This window comes from Microtus oregoni, unplaced genomic scaffold, assembly GCF_018167655.1.
Source record: "Microtus oregoni isolate MIOR12 unplaced genomic scaffold, Mior012 000002F_ref0000024, whole genome shotgun sequence".
NCBI lineage: Eukaryota > Metazoa > Chordata > Mammalia > Rodentia > Cricetidae > Microtus > Microtus oregoni.
The window spans coordinates 5,579,783-5,594,857 of record NW_024543061.1 but is presented as its reverse complement, the minus strand read 5'-3'; the positions used below and the strand labels follow the sequence as shown (position 1 = coordinate 5,594,857).

General features: G+C 42.7%; 1 protein-coding gene across 5 annotated transcripts in view; it reads right to left on the bottom strand.

Moving 5' to 3' along the window:
• Positions 1–15,075, bottom strand: part of Grid2 (glutamate ionotropic receptor delta type subunit 2) — a 1,406,062-nt gene that overhangs the window by 20,848 nt on the left and 1,370,139 nt on the right. For 3 of the 5 annotated variants that reach the window (XM_041638352.1, XM_041638381.1, XM_041638359.1), the window contains one exon: positions 12,234–14,690. The exons of the other annotated variants lie outside the window; for them this stretch is intronic. In XM_041638352.1, coding sequence (XP_041494286.1) covers positions 14,268–14,690 — 423 coding nt within the window. In that variant the 3' untranslated portion in view covers positions 12,234–14,267. Of the gene's footprint in view, positions 1–12,233; positions 14,691–15,075 lie in introns of those variants that run through there. 5 annotated transcript variants of the gene reach the window in all.

The window sequence follows — 15,075 nt, the reverse complement described above, 5'->3', positions numbered from 1 at the left end:
CATTTCTTTTCCTTTCTCTTTTCCCCCTCCCTCCCCCACTCCCCTCAGATACACAAACAAGTTCTCACTCTATAACCTAGACTGCCCTTCAGCTCACAATCCTCTTGCTTCAGCTTCCCAGTGGTTGGGGTACGCTTTGGAATTTGGGTTCTGAATCATCACATAAAAGACAATCTTCTGATTGCTGGGAATTTTTTTGTGATTGAAAAATATTCTGATATTTTCTTGGAGCAAAGAGACATACTCTCTGGAAGAGTTGTTTGTTATAGTGTGCCTTCTCTCTTTACTTCATATCCTATTGAACACTCCGTTCAAGATTGCTTTTTGTTTATACTACTTGGGATGGTCATTCTACTATGTTTTGTATATTTATATTTAAGCTACAGCTCCCAGATAATTTGTCAACTGTGCTTTCTCTGCCTACACAAAGGCTGCCAGAGATGGCTGAAAAAATTCTGTCTGTGTCGATCAGCTTGGCATAAGGTCAGCTGAATCCTCAACAATGAACACTGGGCTCCTATGTTTCTCTAATGAGTTCCCCTATTCTTTATTCTTACAGCTTTGAACATTCATCTTCACCGGTGATCTGCAAAACACAGAATCCAACAGAGTTTGTATTCACTGTCCTGCTACTGCACCCAGAAGTTACATGAAGGCTTATACTCTTTTGGTTTTGCTTGTACACCATGATGAGATTGTCATGGCTTCCTTGGGAGACTTGTGACATGGATCCTACCCCTTTTTGCTTTTTTATTCTCCACCTGTTCCTGCATTTTCAATGTTCTCATTTGCATAAAAACTCTCAAGTTCATGCTACACTAGCACAAATAAGCAAATAAGCACAATACTTTTTAGCACTTCTTGCTTTGTCACCGTGTTCAATGTATTTATTCTTCCTTCTTCCACATCTGTAGTCTGGCTTTGGTTTCCAGCATCTTTATCCCTCTTCTTCCTCCTCCTTTTTTTGCATACCATTTATCCCAAAGTCCTTAGGGACCTCCAACATACTGGTTCTACTAGGTGGCCATGTTCTCTGAGTATTTGACAAGACTGACCAAATATTCCTACTGAAAAAAAAATCTTCTCTTGACCCCTGGGCCGACTCAGTCCTCTGCTCATTCTCCCAGTTCTCTGTCAGCTGCTTAGTGGGTTTTTAATGCATATTTTGTCCTTAGATAAAGTTCATCACCTTGGCTCTGCTCTCAGAATGAACTTTGTGTTAAGTAGACTCGCATATTCCTCAGCTCACTTATCACCTCTTAAAACTCAGCTGCTTTAGGGTATAGCTGAAGCCCGGACCCCTGACCCCATTTCCTTCACAAGGCTCTCTCTCTCTACCTCCCACCTTGCACCTGGAACTGTACTATCTCATTGGAGCTGCGAGGATTCCCCACAGGACAACCGCTCACATCGTGTGTTGCTCCCAATCTTTCTTCTCGGGCAGGGAGACTGATTCTTTAAAACAAATATGATCAATTCATTCCCTACCGCTACTCCACCATCAATGCCACAAAGCATTCCTAAAAATGGGCCCTGCAAAGTCTTCGATGCACTTTGTGAGGAGCCAGGCTCCCTCCTGCTGCTTCCAGCCACTCTCAGTTCATCCTTTCCCACCCATTCCCGACTCGGCTTCCTCTCTCCAGTCACTGGAACAGACGCCCTTCTCTGCCCTCAGGTCTCGTTCATATTGGTCGTTCAGTCTGAGTGGTCCCCATTTCCTTTGCCTGGTACATGCCCAGTAATCCCTCTGGTTTAATTTGGAATCTGATCCTCTTGGGTGCTTGCTGAGCCCTGTTCTGGATTGCAAATCACTTTTTATGTCCTCTGCGGTAGCGCTTATGGCAGTCTATTGCCATTGCCTGTTAAAGTCTGTCTTCCCTAGAAGACTGCAAACATCTCCCTGAGTCCTGTATTCACAGCTGTTCAGAAGTGACTGGAGCTTGTGAAAGGTGTGCAGCTCAGATGGCAGGTGGGTGGCTCCCTTAGGCTTTCATTAGTTGTGGTATTTTTTGTCCTCACTATTATTCACTGGCTTTATGCCCCACCCAGGCTACTTCATCTTCCCGAATGCGAGCTGTGCTTCAGTTCACTGTGACTTGCTTCATCTCTTTCCCGTTTTGTAAAAATAATAAAAAAAAAACCATCTTTTTCTGTACTGAACATGTGGACATTATATTCAGTTTTAAGGCCAACTTCCAAAATCATCCTCCCCACAAAATACTTTATCACCCCAGTAAAAGAAGACCTGGCCTTCCTCTGAAGTCTCAAACATTATGGGCTACTTTAGGTTCCAATCAGACATCATCTTTTATAGTGGTTGTGCTGTAGTCCAGGAAAGCAAGATCTGGGACAGTGGCCGTCTCTCTTTTCTCTGAACTCCCTGTAATCTGCCGTGTCAGTTTTCAGGAACACAGCACACATTGCCTTGTGGTGGAGCTGTGAACAGATATAGTACCCTTGAAAGAAAATAATAGCTGTGAAATAGCAATGGTGCCATGTCTGAGTGTCCGCAGGGCCTGGTGAGTGTGTGTGCGAGCATACACACATCTCTGTGTATGTGTGATGCGCTCAAGAAGTATAAAAGAGATGCCAAACACATCAGCAAACCAGTGCTCCCTCATCTCTTCTCTGCATTTCCTTACACGACTTCCTTTTTAAAAAGCCACAGTCCTGCTTTCTAAGGCCCACTTTTATTTTTTAATTAGTAAACAAGTGACAGATCTCCTTATAGCATTTTCACACGTCCTTCATTTTGGTTGATCTGCCCCACCCTGCTCCCCTTGTCTCCTCCTCTGTGGTCCCCTTGCCCACTGTGTCTTCCTCCCCTCACAGGGTCCCCCTGACCACTTGCACACCATGTATGCTCTCATACCTTACTCACCTTCATATCTTAAAGCCTCCTTTATCGCTCTTGTGCGCTCCTTCCTAGTGTTCTGACCTCCCCCACGTTCTCTCCCATACAAACAATAGACACAACAATAGAAGTTAGGATCCATACATGAGAGAGAACATTCGCTATTCTCCTCTCCGAGTCTCTAGCTTTATCCACTTTCCTGCAAATTTCATGAGTTCTTTTTCTTTAAGGCAGAAACCTTTCTTTTGTGTATAGGTGTCACATTTTCATTATCTACTTATTTTCTGATGGACATCTAGGTTGATTCCATTCATTGCTGTCATGAGCAGAGCAGCAATAAGCACGTCTGTTCCAATGTCTAGCGTCTGGAGTCTCCTGGGTATAGGTATTGGAGTTAGCTCCTACTTTTTAGTCATTTTCTTCCTCTCAATTTCTTTTACACGCATTGCTTGTTTATTCTCCCTCTGTCTCTGCAGTTGTCAAAGTCCATTCCCTCAGCTCACACACTGCTCCTCTGTGGCAACTGCCTAGCGTTTCCTGCCAGAAGTGCTCAGAAAAGGCTTCAAATAAGGTCTCTGCTGTTAGCTGGTGGGCCACAGATAGCACAGACAAAGTTAAATTGTTGCATGGCTTCAACTAGAAATGAGAATAGGCTCGTGGAGAGATGGATGGTTTGGGAGACCTGGGACTGCAACAGAAGCTATGAACAGGGACTGTGGAGTTAGAGCAAGAGAACTGGTATTCTAATGTAGCCACTAGAGGGCACTAAGAGAAGAAGAAGGCCTTAAGTGTTGCTGAACTACTGGCAAGGATGAGGTGCATAGTTTTGCTGGCATGTGACTAGGGGAGGGACGCTAGGTTTACTAACTTGGGTTGAGGGGGGATATCTCTGCTGGCATGTGACAAGGGGCATATCTCTGTTAGCATGTGACATGGGGGATATCTCTGCTGGCATATGACATGGGGCATATCTCTGCTGGCATGTGAGTTAATCTGGCAGGGGGCATCTTTTTTTTATTAATTTTTTTAAATTAAAAATTTCTGCCTCCTCCCTGCCTCCCTTTTCCCTCCCTCTCCCCCCACTCCCCACTCACCTCCCCCTCCCTCTCCAGTCCAAAGAGCTGACAGGGCTTCCCCCCTCCATCCAGGTCTAGGAAGGTGAGCATACAAACAGGCTAGGCCCCACAAAGCCAGTTCATGCAGTAGGGTCAAAACTCAGTGCCATTGTCCTTGGCTTCTCAGCAGCCCTCATTGTCCACCATATTCAGTGAGTCCGGTTTTATCCCATGCATTTTCAGTCCCAGTCCAGCTGGCCTTGGTGATCTCCTAATAGATCAGCCCCACCGTCTCAGTGGGTGCCCTGGCAGGGGACATCTTGAAAGCTGTTATGTCTTCTAATTCATGATACATAACCACCTTGCATAACTGTTATTTTCTGCTAGTAGTTTTTACTAAAACATGCTCAGTTTCTAAAGACCAGTTGATCTTTGTATGGACATAGCTCCTCAAGGGAATGTACACAGAGGTAGGAAGATCAAGTATCTCTTTTCACCTCTTGCTGGAAGTAATAGATATGGATTTGAAATATGCTTAGCTCACTTGTTAGTCAAGACAGCTTTTCTATGTCTCAGCTTCGATATTTTTATGATTTGTTTTGATTTCTGTTGTGTTCTATGTCTGTAGGAATGTATGCCTTATGTATTCATGCTTAAAGAGGGCAGAAGGGGGCGTCAGATATCCAGGAGCTGAATTTAGAGGCAGGTGTGAGCAAATGACTTTTTCTGAAGTCAGTGGATTAAATTCCTCTACGTTTGAAAACCTAGATGAGGACCTGTGTTACAAATATTTAAAACAGTGATTTCGAAACATATACACCCCCAAACTGTTGAGAAGTTCCTGTATTGTGTAGATACTCCAGGCAGCATGTGTACACAACTTATATCCTGGCTTCCTCTATACTATAGAGTCTATGGGGAAGAAGAGAGGTTATGCACACACGTGTGGCTCATGCGAGGCAAGAGCAGACTGTAAGGAATTGTATTTTCAAACAATTTGAAAACCAGGTTTACCTAAGTTATATTAAATCTGTAAGGATACAAGCTACCTGTTTCTTGTTGAGATTTGATATATGATTTTTTTTCCCTTAGAAGTGGGAAATAGTCTTTGACTTCCTTAAAGGGATTCATCACAATGACTTCAGTGTTGACAGGTGGTAATGCCAGCAAGAGCAATTCTGAGTGAAATCCAAATGGTGGTTTTGATGGTATCTCAGAGAACGCTCCCCTCTTGGGAGTGCTCACCTCTCCAGCTGCCAGTGAGTAAGCTGTGACAATAGATCAGACCGATCTCTCTGTCTCTTCAAGTATTCTTGACTGCATAAGCACATTCTTTCTGAACTCTCAAGTTGAAACAGACTCGGGTCTCAAAGCACACAGCAATTTTGTTGAACCAAACATGGTTAATGTCAGAGTCATTTGATTTGACATAGTATATGTACTCTGACTTCTGCATGGCAGGCATTTGTAACTGTGCTAACCTCAATTCATTCTCTTGGAAGACAAGTCTGTATTTGGAAATAGCTTCAGGTTGAATTCAGGTTTAGTCGCTTTGTGATTCTAGTGAGTCTCATTACAAAGATCTGCTTTTTTTGTTTGTTTGACTTTTGTTTTGATTTTGAGACAGAATCTCTCTATTCATTCCTGACTGTCCTGAAATTTTTGATGGAGACCAGGCTAGCCTTGAAGTCACAGAGATTCACCTGTCCCTGCTCCTCAGTGTGTGCAATCACCCCATCTAGGAGACCTGTTTTTTTTTTTTTATTTCTCTCATTAAGGACAATGAAGATCCATCTCGAGTTTCACTAATAAGCCTGGAGTTCTTGCCACTATGCCACCAGACAGTTTGGTCAGCTCAGAGGCTTAACCAATTGGAAAATGCTGTAAATGATTTGTGGGAATGAGCATGAGTATTATTCTGAACATTTCAGAGAAGCAGAGGTGAGCACCGTTTAGCACAGGGCAAAGAACATATGCAAAGAGGAAGAGCCTAACACGTGATGGGGACTGAAAGCTCCCTGCCCTGTGGAGTTGGTCGCAGCAATGAGTTAGCTGAGGGTGGAGGAAATCTTAGGAGAAAGTTCAGTATATGAAGAGATACAATCAGAGCGTCCCGGAACGAAACCTAGTGGGCCCCACCTCAACTGTGCTCCTTGTAGATCCTGAGAAAAGTCCTCAGAGCTTCAGAGAGCCCCAATTAAAATCATGAAGTCTGTAACACTCACACTTGAAGGTATCTACCACCCATTCATTACAAATACACCTCTCCTCCTCATGGTGAAAGAAAATTGATACACATTCTCTAAAGCACACTGTCTTTTCAGAGATCTCAGGGGAAGGGAAGGGACAGTGACCTCGCTGCTCTTTTGCTCAATGATATGAAAACTCAGTCATCTTTAACTTTGTTCCTTCATGATCATGTTCAGCTGAATTTTTCAATACTTCTGTTTCTTCCTACAAATATATCTACCATCTGCACTGTCTTTCCTCTTTTGACTAAGATGTAGCTCATAGAGCTATTGGATGAGCCTTCCAAAATTCAGTTACTTTTTGAACCAGCATGTGTGTGTGTCTGTGTGTGTGTGTGTGTGTATAGTGTGTGTGTATGATGTATGTATGGAGACTTTACATACATGCCCACTATTTATGTGGAGGTCAGAGGACAGCTGTGTGAGTCAGTTCTCTCCCACCCTTTCATGGCTCCGGATCAAGCTTGGCTGATAAGCTTGTGCCACTGGCATTTTACCCACTGAGCCACCTCCTTGTCCTGCCACAGGCTGTTAACTAGTCCCTTTCTTTTCCATTGGATGAGGTGCTGTGGGCTTAACCTTTCCAAACCATTCCTCTAAGAACATACAGTTCCTGGTGTTTCCCTTCTGGCTACACTCTTCAGGTCTTCCTGTGGAAGTTTCTATGCATCCTGTAGCTGTGAGCATTAGCCAGGCTGCAGACTCTCTGGCAGTTCATGGACTGAAACCCAGATGACTAGCCACTGTACCACTGTCCCATTCTCTTGTTATACTTTAAACAGTGGCAGAGAAGGGTAAGAACACATCAGCTCTTTTACTGTCACCTGGTAACGTACCTGCGGAAGTAGTTATAGTTTTACTTTGTTCCGAACCCTCCAGAATAAGAGCCTACGTGTTCACGGTACCCCCATCATGCCTTGTCATGTGGATGCTTGCTTTTCTGAACTACTCTTTATCCACACTTTTTCTGTCCCCATGACTCTGGTCTGGTTGTAGTGTCTTATTGCCATCTAAGTTTGCCCTCTTCACTCTAAACTTAGAGCATCTGCACCATATGGCCCTGCACTCAAGAATATTTTTTCCTTGGAAACAAATTTGCCTCACATTTTCACTCCCTTCCCCATTCCCTCGAGTACAACCTCAGCAGGACGTCCCCTTACACCTTCCTTGGGACTAGCACATCCCCATTCCCCTTTGGCCTTCCTGCCCCTCTTCTTAGGTTTTAGTTTTTCTCTTCTGTGTTTACCATTACGTGTCTCTCTTGCTTAGTCACCTGCCTTCTGCTATTATTGCAAGGTCCTTGGAGACAGGAATTTCTGGGTGTGGCGGTGTGCTTTTCCCTGGCTTTTGACTGCTGTGCTCTTGTATGGAAACAGCATCTTTCACAGAGTGACCCCTGGACATACACTGGACACAGGGTTGATGGGTGAGTGTAATGGGTGGACTTCCTGAACTTGGCTTTAACTTTCTGTATCACAGCCACCGGGACACATTTCTCACTCCACATGTGATGGTCTACACTCCTCCCCAGGCTTTTCCCCGCTCCCCATGCCTTTGTTGCCCTGAGCCCACCACTGGGAATGTGTTTTCTGAGCCTTTTCCACATTGCCCTACTACACTAAATCCCTACTTCCTCCAGGAAAACATCTCCACCACACAGCCTATATATCCTTTTCTTGTTCTTCTTAGGGAATACTCTTCTGCCTTACTCATCTGATCACTGAATTTATCCTGCATCCCCACAGAATGAGCATCTGTATCCATGGATGCTACTGATGCCGTGTGTCTTCATTGAACTTTTCCCAATGTTTCCTTTTTAACTTCCCAACTTTGGAAGCTCTCTGAGAAGTCAGAGTATATAGCGAGGACTCCCACCCAGGGGTGCCACCTGCCTGAGAAAGGGTATCTGTGGCCTAAGGAGTGTGGTCAGCACACTGCAGGAAACTGCTTAGGATGCATCTTTGTGGTAGGCATTTGTTTCTAGACTGAGTCTAGGAGGTTGTTCTTCTCCACTATTCTAGATCCCTGAAGCTTCACTAGTGTTTAGGCATACACAACAACTTTAAACAGACATTAGAAGTCTTTGTTATAGCGTGATACTTACAAACTTCATTTAGCGATGTTGAACTTGAAAGAATTAGTTAAATACTGATTGCAATTGAACTGCTGGATGCTTCATAAAATACTTGAGAAGTTTAATATATGAGAATGCTTTCTCATGGGTCTTTTGCATGGTGTTTCCATGAAGAAGTCTGCAGAAACTGAGTTTGGGAATGCTTGGCCATGTAGAGCTGAGTGTGAGCCCTGGCCGTGTGCTCCATTGGGTGCTTAGCTCTTTGTTTTCCCTGGGGTGTGTTGATTTGGAAGGAAGCCCTACACTCACTGTATGGTGAGACCTTTCTGTGTCGGCTGCTTAATGTCTATCATTTCAAGTAGATGTGTCATAATTGTAGCTTCTCATATGACTGACGATCGAAGATTTTTAATAATAGGAACTGAAAGCCACTTGGCCATCTTCATTATTCATTAACCATTTCTGGTGTGAAGAAGACATGTGAGATGTGTCAAATGTGTAACCTTTGTTTTCAAATTAATTCCAGCATGTTTTTATTTCTAACAACAGACGTCTACTCAGCTGTAGATAGTACTCAAGCTCCAAACTTCATTTCAAAGTCAAGTTTAATTCTCCAAAAGAATTAAATAATGCTCAGAAATGTATGTACCTAGTGTGGGGCTTATACAGGTCCTAAAAAATGGTTGTAACTCTCAAAATTCCAAATGAATTAAATTATTGTACTTTGAACACACACACACATGCATACACACACACACACACACACACACACACCATATATCCACAGTTTGTTCTTGACTCTTTTTGTAGAACAAATAGGCAATATGAAATTTGTTTAATATTTTAACTTCAGAAAGGCTATATCTAGTATCTCTAGTATCTTTAAAATGTGTATCTGTTGTATTTCAAAAGCATTGATTTCAGGTTTTCAAAAATTATGCATAGTCACTACAGTAGCTACTTAATTCATTTTTTTCAGTCGTGTCAATTGAAAATATAATATAACAATTTGAAAAATTAACATCTGCCTTCTACTCATATTATTTCAAATCTGTGACAGGGAAAATATTTATTAAAAGCAGTATTTTTCTTCTCTTCTCTGGTGCTGACAGTTTCGATTTGTGACATCTGTTTCTCTTTCTGACGCAGCTGCTCCGAAAGCTTAATTTGTTTTAAATGAATGAGAATTGATGTTGTCTTGGAAAAATTTGATTTTCTAATCACATCATGGGTATTTTCAGCCCTTTGAAATGTACTGGTAATTCCAAGTGGGAATCTGTGTGGCTTCCTCAAAAACAGCTTTTGCTAGAGCGGAGTCAACCATGTGGACAGTGCGAAGCCAGCAATGAAAACAGGGTGCTGTTCACCTTACCCTTCTGCTCTTTCCCACCCCAGAGAAATTCCACAAAATGTGCAAAATTAGTTAAAAATAAGGTACTGGTCCTAAACTGTATGTAAGAGTGAGTCAGAATAGAGACTTCAGATATGACAGAAGTCTTCCAATTTGAAAGTTCTTGGCCATGCGTTCAATTTATTGGTAAAAGCACAAATGACGACTACTGAAGAAAATTGGTGTTTGGGAATTCAGAAGAAAGAATGTAAAGACAGAGTTCCTTTCACCGGCGACTGTACTTGAGGTAGGTAGCACCTGTCTGTACAGCTCCACATGGTAGGGCAAAGCCATTGAGTCTGTCCTCTCTGAATGACGGTCGGGGTGGGAGGCTGCCGTTGTAACAGGCAGCTTGTGGGACACCGTGCCCTGTGTGTCCCATGGCAGTAAAGCCACCTGGAGGCTCAACCGCAGTGTGAAGCAGATCCTGATTAAAATTGTTTGATCTCTGAGGCGACGTGCCCGAGGCATTGCAAAGCTCTAATTATCCCCCATGAATAGAGCTGCAGGGACAGACCTGAATCGTGAGGTCTGTCTCATTCTGAAATGGACAGTGGTGGGCATGGACGACAGGTATTGGTAAGAATAGAGTGTTAGACAGTTTACTTCTGGCTTAATATTCACACTTCTGAAAATCAACATCTTGGGAAATATCCAAAGCTTTATTGTGCATGTGATCTGAACCTCAGAAGACAGACAGAGTTGGCCTACAGGAAAAGTTGGAATGGATTACTCTCTTAGGCTGGGTTATAGCGAGCCCCAAGGGGCTGAACTGGATTGGGGTGATATATTCTGCCGTCTCAGAAGGGCTGTGCAGTGGCCTGTGTATCCTGAATTTCACTATGGAGAAAGGACATGACTGGTGGCAGCCTGGGTTCTCTACATCCACTGAGCACCGCAGCAGACTAAGAGAACTGCACAGAACTTGGTAAGTCTACTACCAGTGATGGCTTTAATTCCTTATTTTTTTATTTTCAGGAAAGTTGCTTCCACCCTAAGGAGCTCATCTGTACTCCGATAAAAGAGTTATTGAAAGGACATATACTGATATGTTAAGATGGTGATCACGACTGCCATTTTGACCATTGAATAGTATCTAGTCAAAAGGCTTAGATTGGCCATAGGATTTAATGTAAGAAACCAAAAGACTCAAATTTTAGCAATTCCATTGCAATTCATGTTCTTCCTGACACATAAATTCTTGGCCCCACCTTAGTATATCCATAATCAAGGAGGCATTTCACCAAAAAATTCTGACCATATAATAGCAACAGCTTGCTACTCATCTAGAATAATAGAACTGGAAAGTTTGGAGGGTAAGTCAGTATTTTCATCTTTTTTTTTCTTTTTAATTAAGAAAACAAAGTACCATTCAGAAAAGAATATGTTTACCAGTTTATCTTTTCTGGTGATCCTAATCCTAAAATAAAGGAGACAAAAAACCCACACAACTAAGAAAAGAATAAGTTGCCTGTAGGTAGATATAATAAAAGGGGAAGCCTCACAGTTTTCTTTGTATGTCTGATTGGTGATCAAATTCAGAAAACTTGCTACCTCACCAGGAGAAGAAACAAGACATTTGAGAGCAATGAAGTCACTTGAGTATAAAGTATTTGTATTGAAATAGCAAGTTTGATCCAAAGGGTATTAACCAGGACAAACTCTGAAGGAAGGAGCTGACGCTAGACAGAGAAGGGATTCAGATTTATTTTTACCAAAAGGTGTGACCTGGAATAGAGGCAGTAGGTGCTTGCTGTTTGACTTGTTGGCGCAGATGGCCATGGAACACCCGTACAAGCAAGGCTATGATGCCAGAGATCTACAGCGTGCACTTTGGAGGAGAAAAAGGGAGAGGCACCTGTGTTTCTGCCTCATCTCTGGATCCACAGCCCCAGAATACTTGGACGAATGTGATGGAAACATGGCAGAGCCCAAATCGCAAAGCTGAAATTTCACACCAGTTTCAAGTTTTAGATATCAAGCATTTGGGCAGCTAACAGCTTTTTAGAATGCTATTGATCTCATAGTCAAAAATGGAGGGACATAGTCTATACCTCTCCTGCTTCCCACACTTAAAAAGGATTTTTGAAGGAATTTTAGAATAGAGATTTTAATCTAAATCATATTTTGTAGCTACCATACATCCATTGAGTTAACTATTAGAGGAATTTAATAGTGTTCAAATGTAGAAATAATAGTGTCATAGAAATAATTTCTGAGTCTAAATGAATTTCCAAATTAAAAGATTTGGCAAGGTGATTATTTTTTGAAAAGCCAAGCAGTTTGTAATAAGCCCAAAGTTTAATAATTACCCCTAGCACCCCCCCCCCCAATTTTTGGATGTTACAAATGCTCATCTTGCTATTAATATAGCGGCTGCCTTGTTTCTCTAAAACGGGACAAACTTCCTTCAGAAGTGCTCACAAAGCCATCCACAAAAAAAAACAAATACATTGTTGTTTTGAACAGCAGGTTGGCAGTTGTTGGTTGGCTCAGGGCTTCTCTAAGCGTGGTTTCTGGAGACCCTCCACTTTGGTGTCCAGCTGGTTAGAGTCTGTGCTCTACACTTCAACAATGTCAGTGTTTTCGAGAGGTTAAGACTTCAATAGTATGAGAGCAAGTTTAGAAAACGTTTTTATTAGACAAATTATGTAGACAAATTATACACAGAAAGCTCTGCCACTCGTAACTGAGGCCTCCAAAATGTTTTGTGGACTTGTAGAATAGGCAATACATCAAAATTAGCCTATTTCCAGTATTGTACATGGTTAACAGTTTGTTGATAGCTGAAGTCACTGCAGCATTTGGGGTGCCCCTATATAGCTGTAAAGACTTTTTCCATTTGAAAATCAGAGTTGGAAATGAGGACATGAATGTCACAGGGGAACAAGGTGTGCATGCACCGCAGGACTCGTCACCCTGGAAACAAAGTGCTTCCTCATGAGAAGAAAGTTTTCTGCCTGACACAGTAGACAATATTTAAAGATTTAGTACAAAAACAGTGACAGTACAAGATGCTCCCCAGAACAGAATTAGATCAAAATAGAATACACTTTAAGGATATACCTCTTAACTGCTCCTAAAGCAAATCACATAGGCTGGATCCTCTAGCAATCCTAGCCACAGAATGAACGAGATTAAAGTAAGCATACGGCTGCCTGAAATCACAGGGTAAATCCCTGCTTCCTACTTACCATGTCGAGTTTTAGGATTACAGATGAAGCTCAGTCTATGTTTCTAACAGATAAGAATGCTACTTTTCGAGGATTGTGCACCAAGAGGCACTGGTTTTTGTTTGTTGCCCCTGCTGACACACTGGGCACTGATTTTTAAAAAGAAACAGAACACCTCCGGTAGAAGCGGGTAGAAAAGGGGTTCAGATGAGAGCCCAGAAAGGTTGTTACGTGTTTGCTGTAGGGTGTTGTATGAAGCAAATAAGGCCACATCGACACTTGCGGGGCTTCCCCTCCTCCCTAGCTACAGTTACACAGATTGGCTCGCAGTTTCGGAAGGGGACTTTGAACCGACAATGATCTATGGTTAAACTCTGCTCTGTGTGCTGTGTGTAAGGTTCAGCTAATGGCATTTCCCATTTAGATAATTAACAAAAGGTAAAATTATCAAGGTTAGCTTTCTACACTGCGGAGTAATGAATGCAAAACCTATTCAAATGAGTACATCTAGGAACAAAGATGAAATCACCCTGGATGTTTTAATAACAAAATTATAAAATAGTCTCTTGGCAAACAACGCAGGTCAGAATGACATTAAAGCAACCTGCCTTTCCGCCTGGAAAGGCCTCCTGCGCTCTCATAGCTCCTGTACACAATGCTTGGTTTTTAAACTAAAGCTTTTATTAAATGAATTGCAATAGCAATGGCTGCATTTATATATATACACATTATATAGGTGCATATATATGTATATATGAGATACTAAGTTATTTAACACAATAAAGGCCTTTGCCATAAGGTAAAGTTTACTGTACATAAGAGAAAGTGTGAATACTGTACAACCACATGAAGGGGGTGTGCACCTGCTGCAGTGCAAGGGGGATTTTGACTGTAGTCTTGACTGGGTATAAATGGCTTTTTTTTTTTTTTTGTAATCCAACTAAACTGCATTCTCGTATTGCGTGGCCTGAATGGTCTTCAAATCATTTCCCAGACACTGCAGGGGTTGCCTCTGGTCCACAATTAAAGGACGCTTGACAACAGTGGAGAATTGTATGGATGCAGCTGAAGACGGAGAAAGACTGAAGTTATTGCAATTGTAGTTTCCAAACAGAGGAATGGGACGTGGGAGCCCTGTATGCAGAGCCAACCCTGCGAGTGCTCTCAGTGACCCAGCGCTCATGCCCTAGTCTTGAAGTACAGTATATGAGAAGCGGACTAATTAGGATCCTAGAATACTATATTCGTGGGGAACAAGTTGAGTAATGAAAAAAAAGTGGAGGGTGGTAGACAGAGAAGAAGAAAGAGAGAGAGAGAAAAAAAGCAACAGAGCAGGGAAGAGGGTGAGGAAAAAGAACTAGAATTGTTACTAATTATCCTGATTTCTTTTAAATAGAATGTCACATCCATGTTAGTCCCACATTACAGTTGCTCCCCTGGGGGAGTCCTAGGGTAGCAGAGCTGTCTGCTGCTCATATGGACGTGCCTCGGTCAGGGTCATTGCCCAGATTGAGCCCCAGGGTGGGAGTAGGCTGATAAGGAATAGATGACATTGTTTTGATAGGACTCCTGAAAAAGCCCCCATTAGGAGCCCTGTGCCTAAAAGGGCCAGTTCGGTGCTCCGGCACACTGCCAAAAGCGAAGCCAGAGGCAGCCTTCGCTGAGAGCGTGCGGCTAAGAGTCTGGATCTGCTCTGGGATGAAGGTGGTGGTGGTGATGTGAGTGTTTCTGAAATCACTGATCTGCTCCAGGGCTTGTCGTGTTGGCAAAGTGTCAATGTCCAGAGGGGTCAAGTCAATTGACGAGGTGGAAAACTGTTTATGGGGGCTGTCGTCATCTGTGCACAAGCTATTTACACGTCTATGGAGGTGCTCCAGGTCAATTTCCTTGTCATCCTGGAGATGAAGAAAAAGAAAATAAGGATCTCATCAGTACTAGCTTGCATGGATTAAAAAAAAATAAAAAAAAAAGTCGTTCAGCAAACAGGTAATTAACTGAACTGTGGTGCATATTTGCTTAACAGACATTGACTGGGCCCCTAGCACGAGCCAGGCACTGTTCTAGTTTCTGGGAATCCTGACAGGGCTTTGAGATAAAGTATCTATAGGAAATACTTTCTTTGCAGCCGGAGCTTTAAAATGAGCATATGTCGCATGCAGCTACAAAGACGCGGGACAGGGTCAGGCAGAGACACGAGCAGAAGGTCTGATTCTGGAGACTTCCCTCAACCCCTGCCACCCCTTTCCAGTGCATGCTTCCTCTTTCAGAGTCTCCTACCAG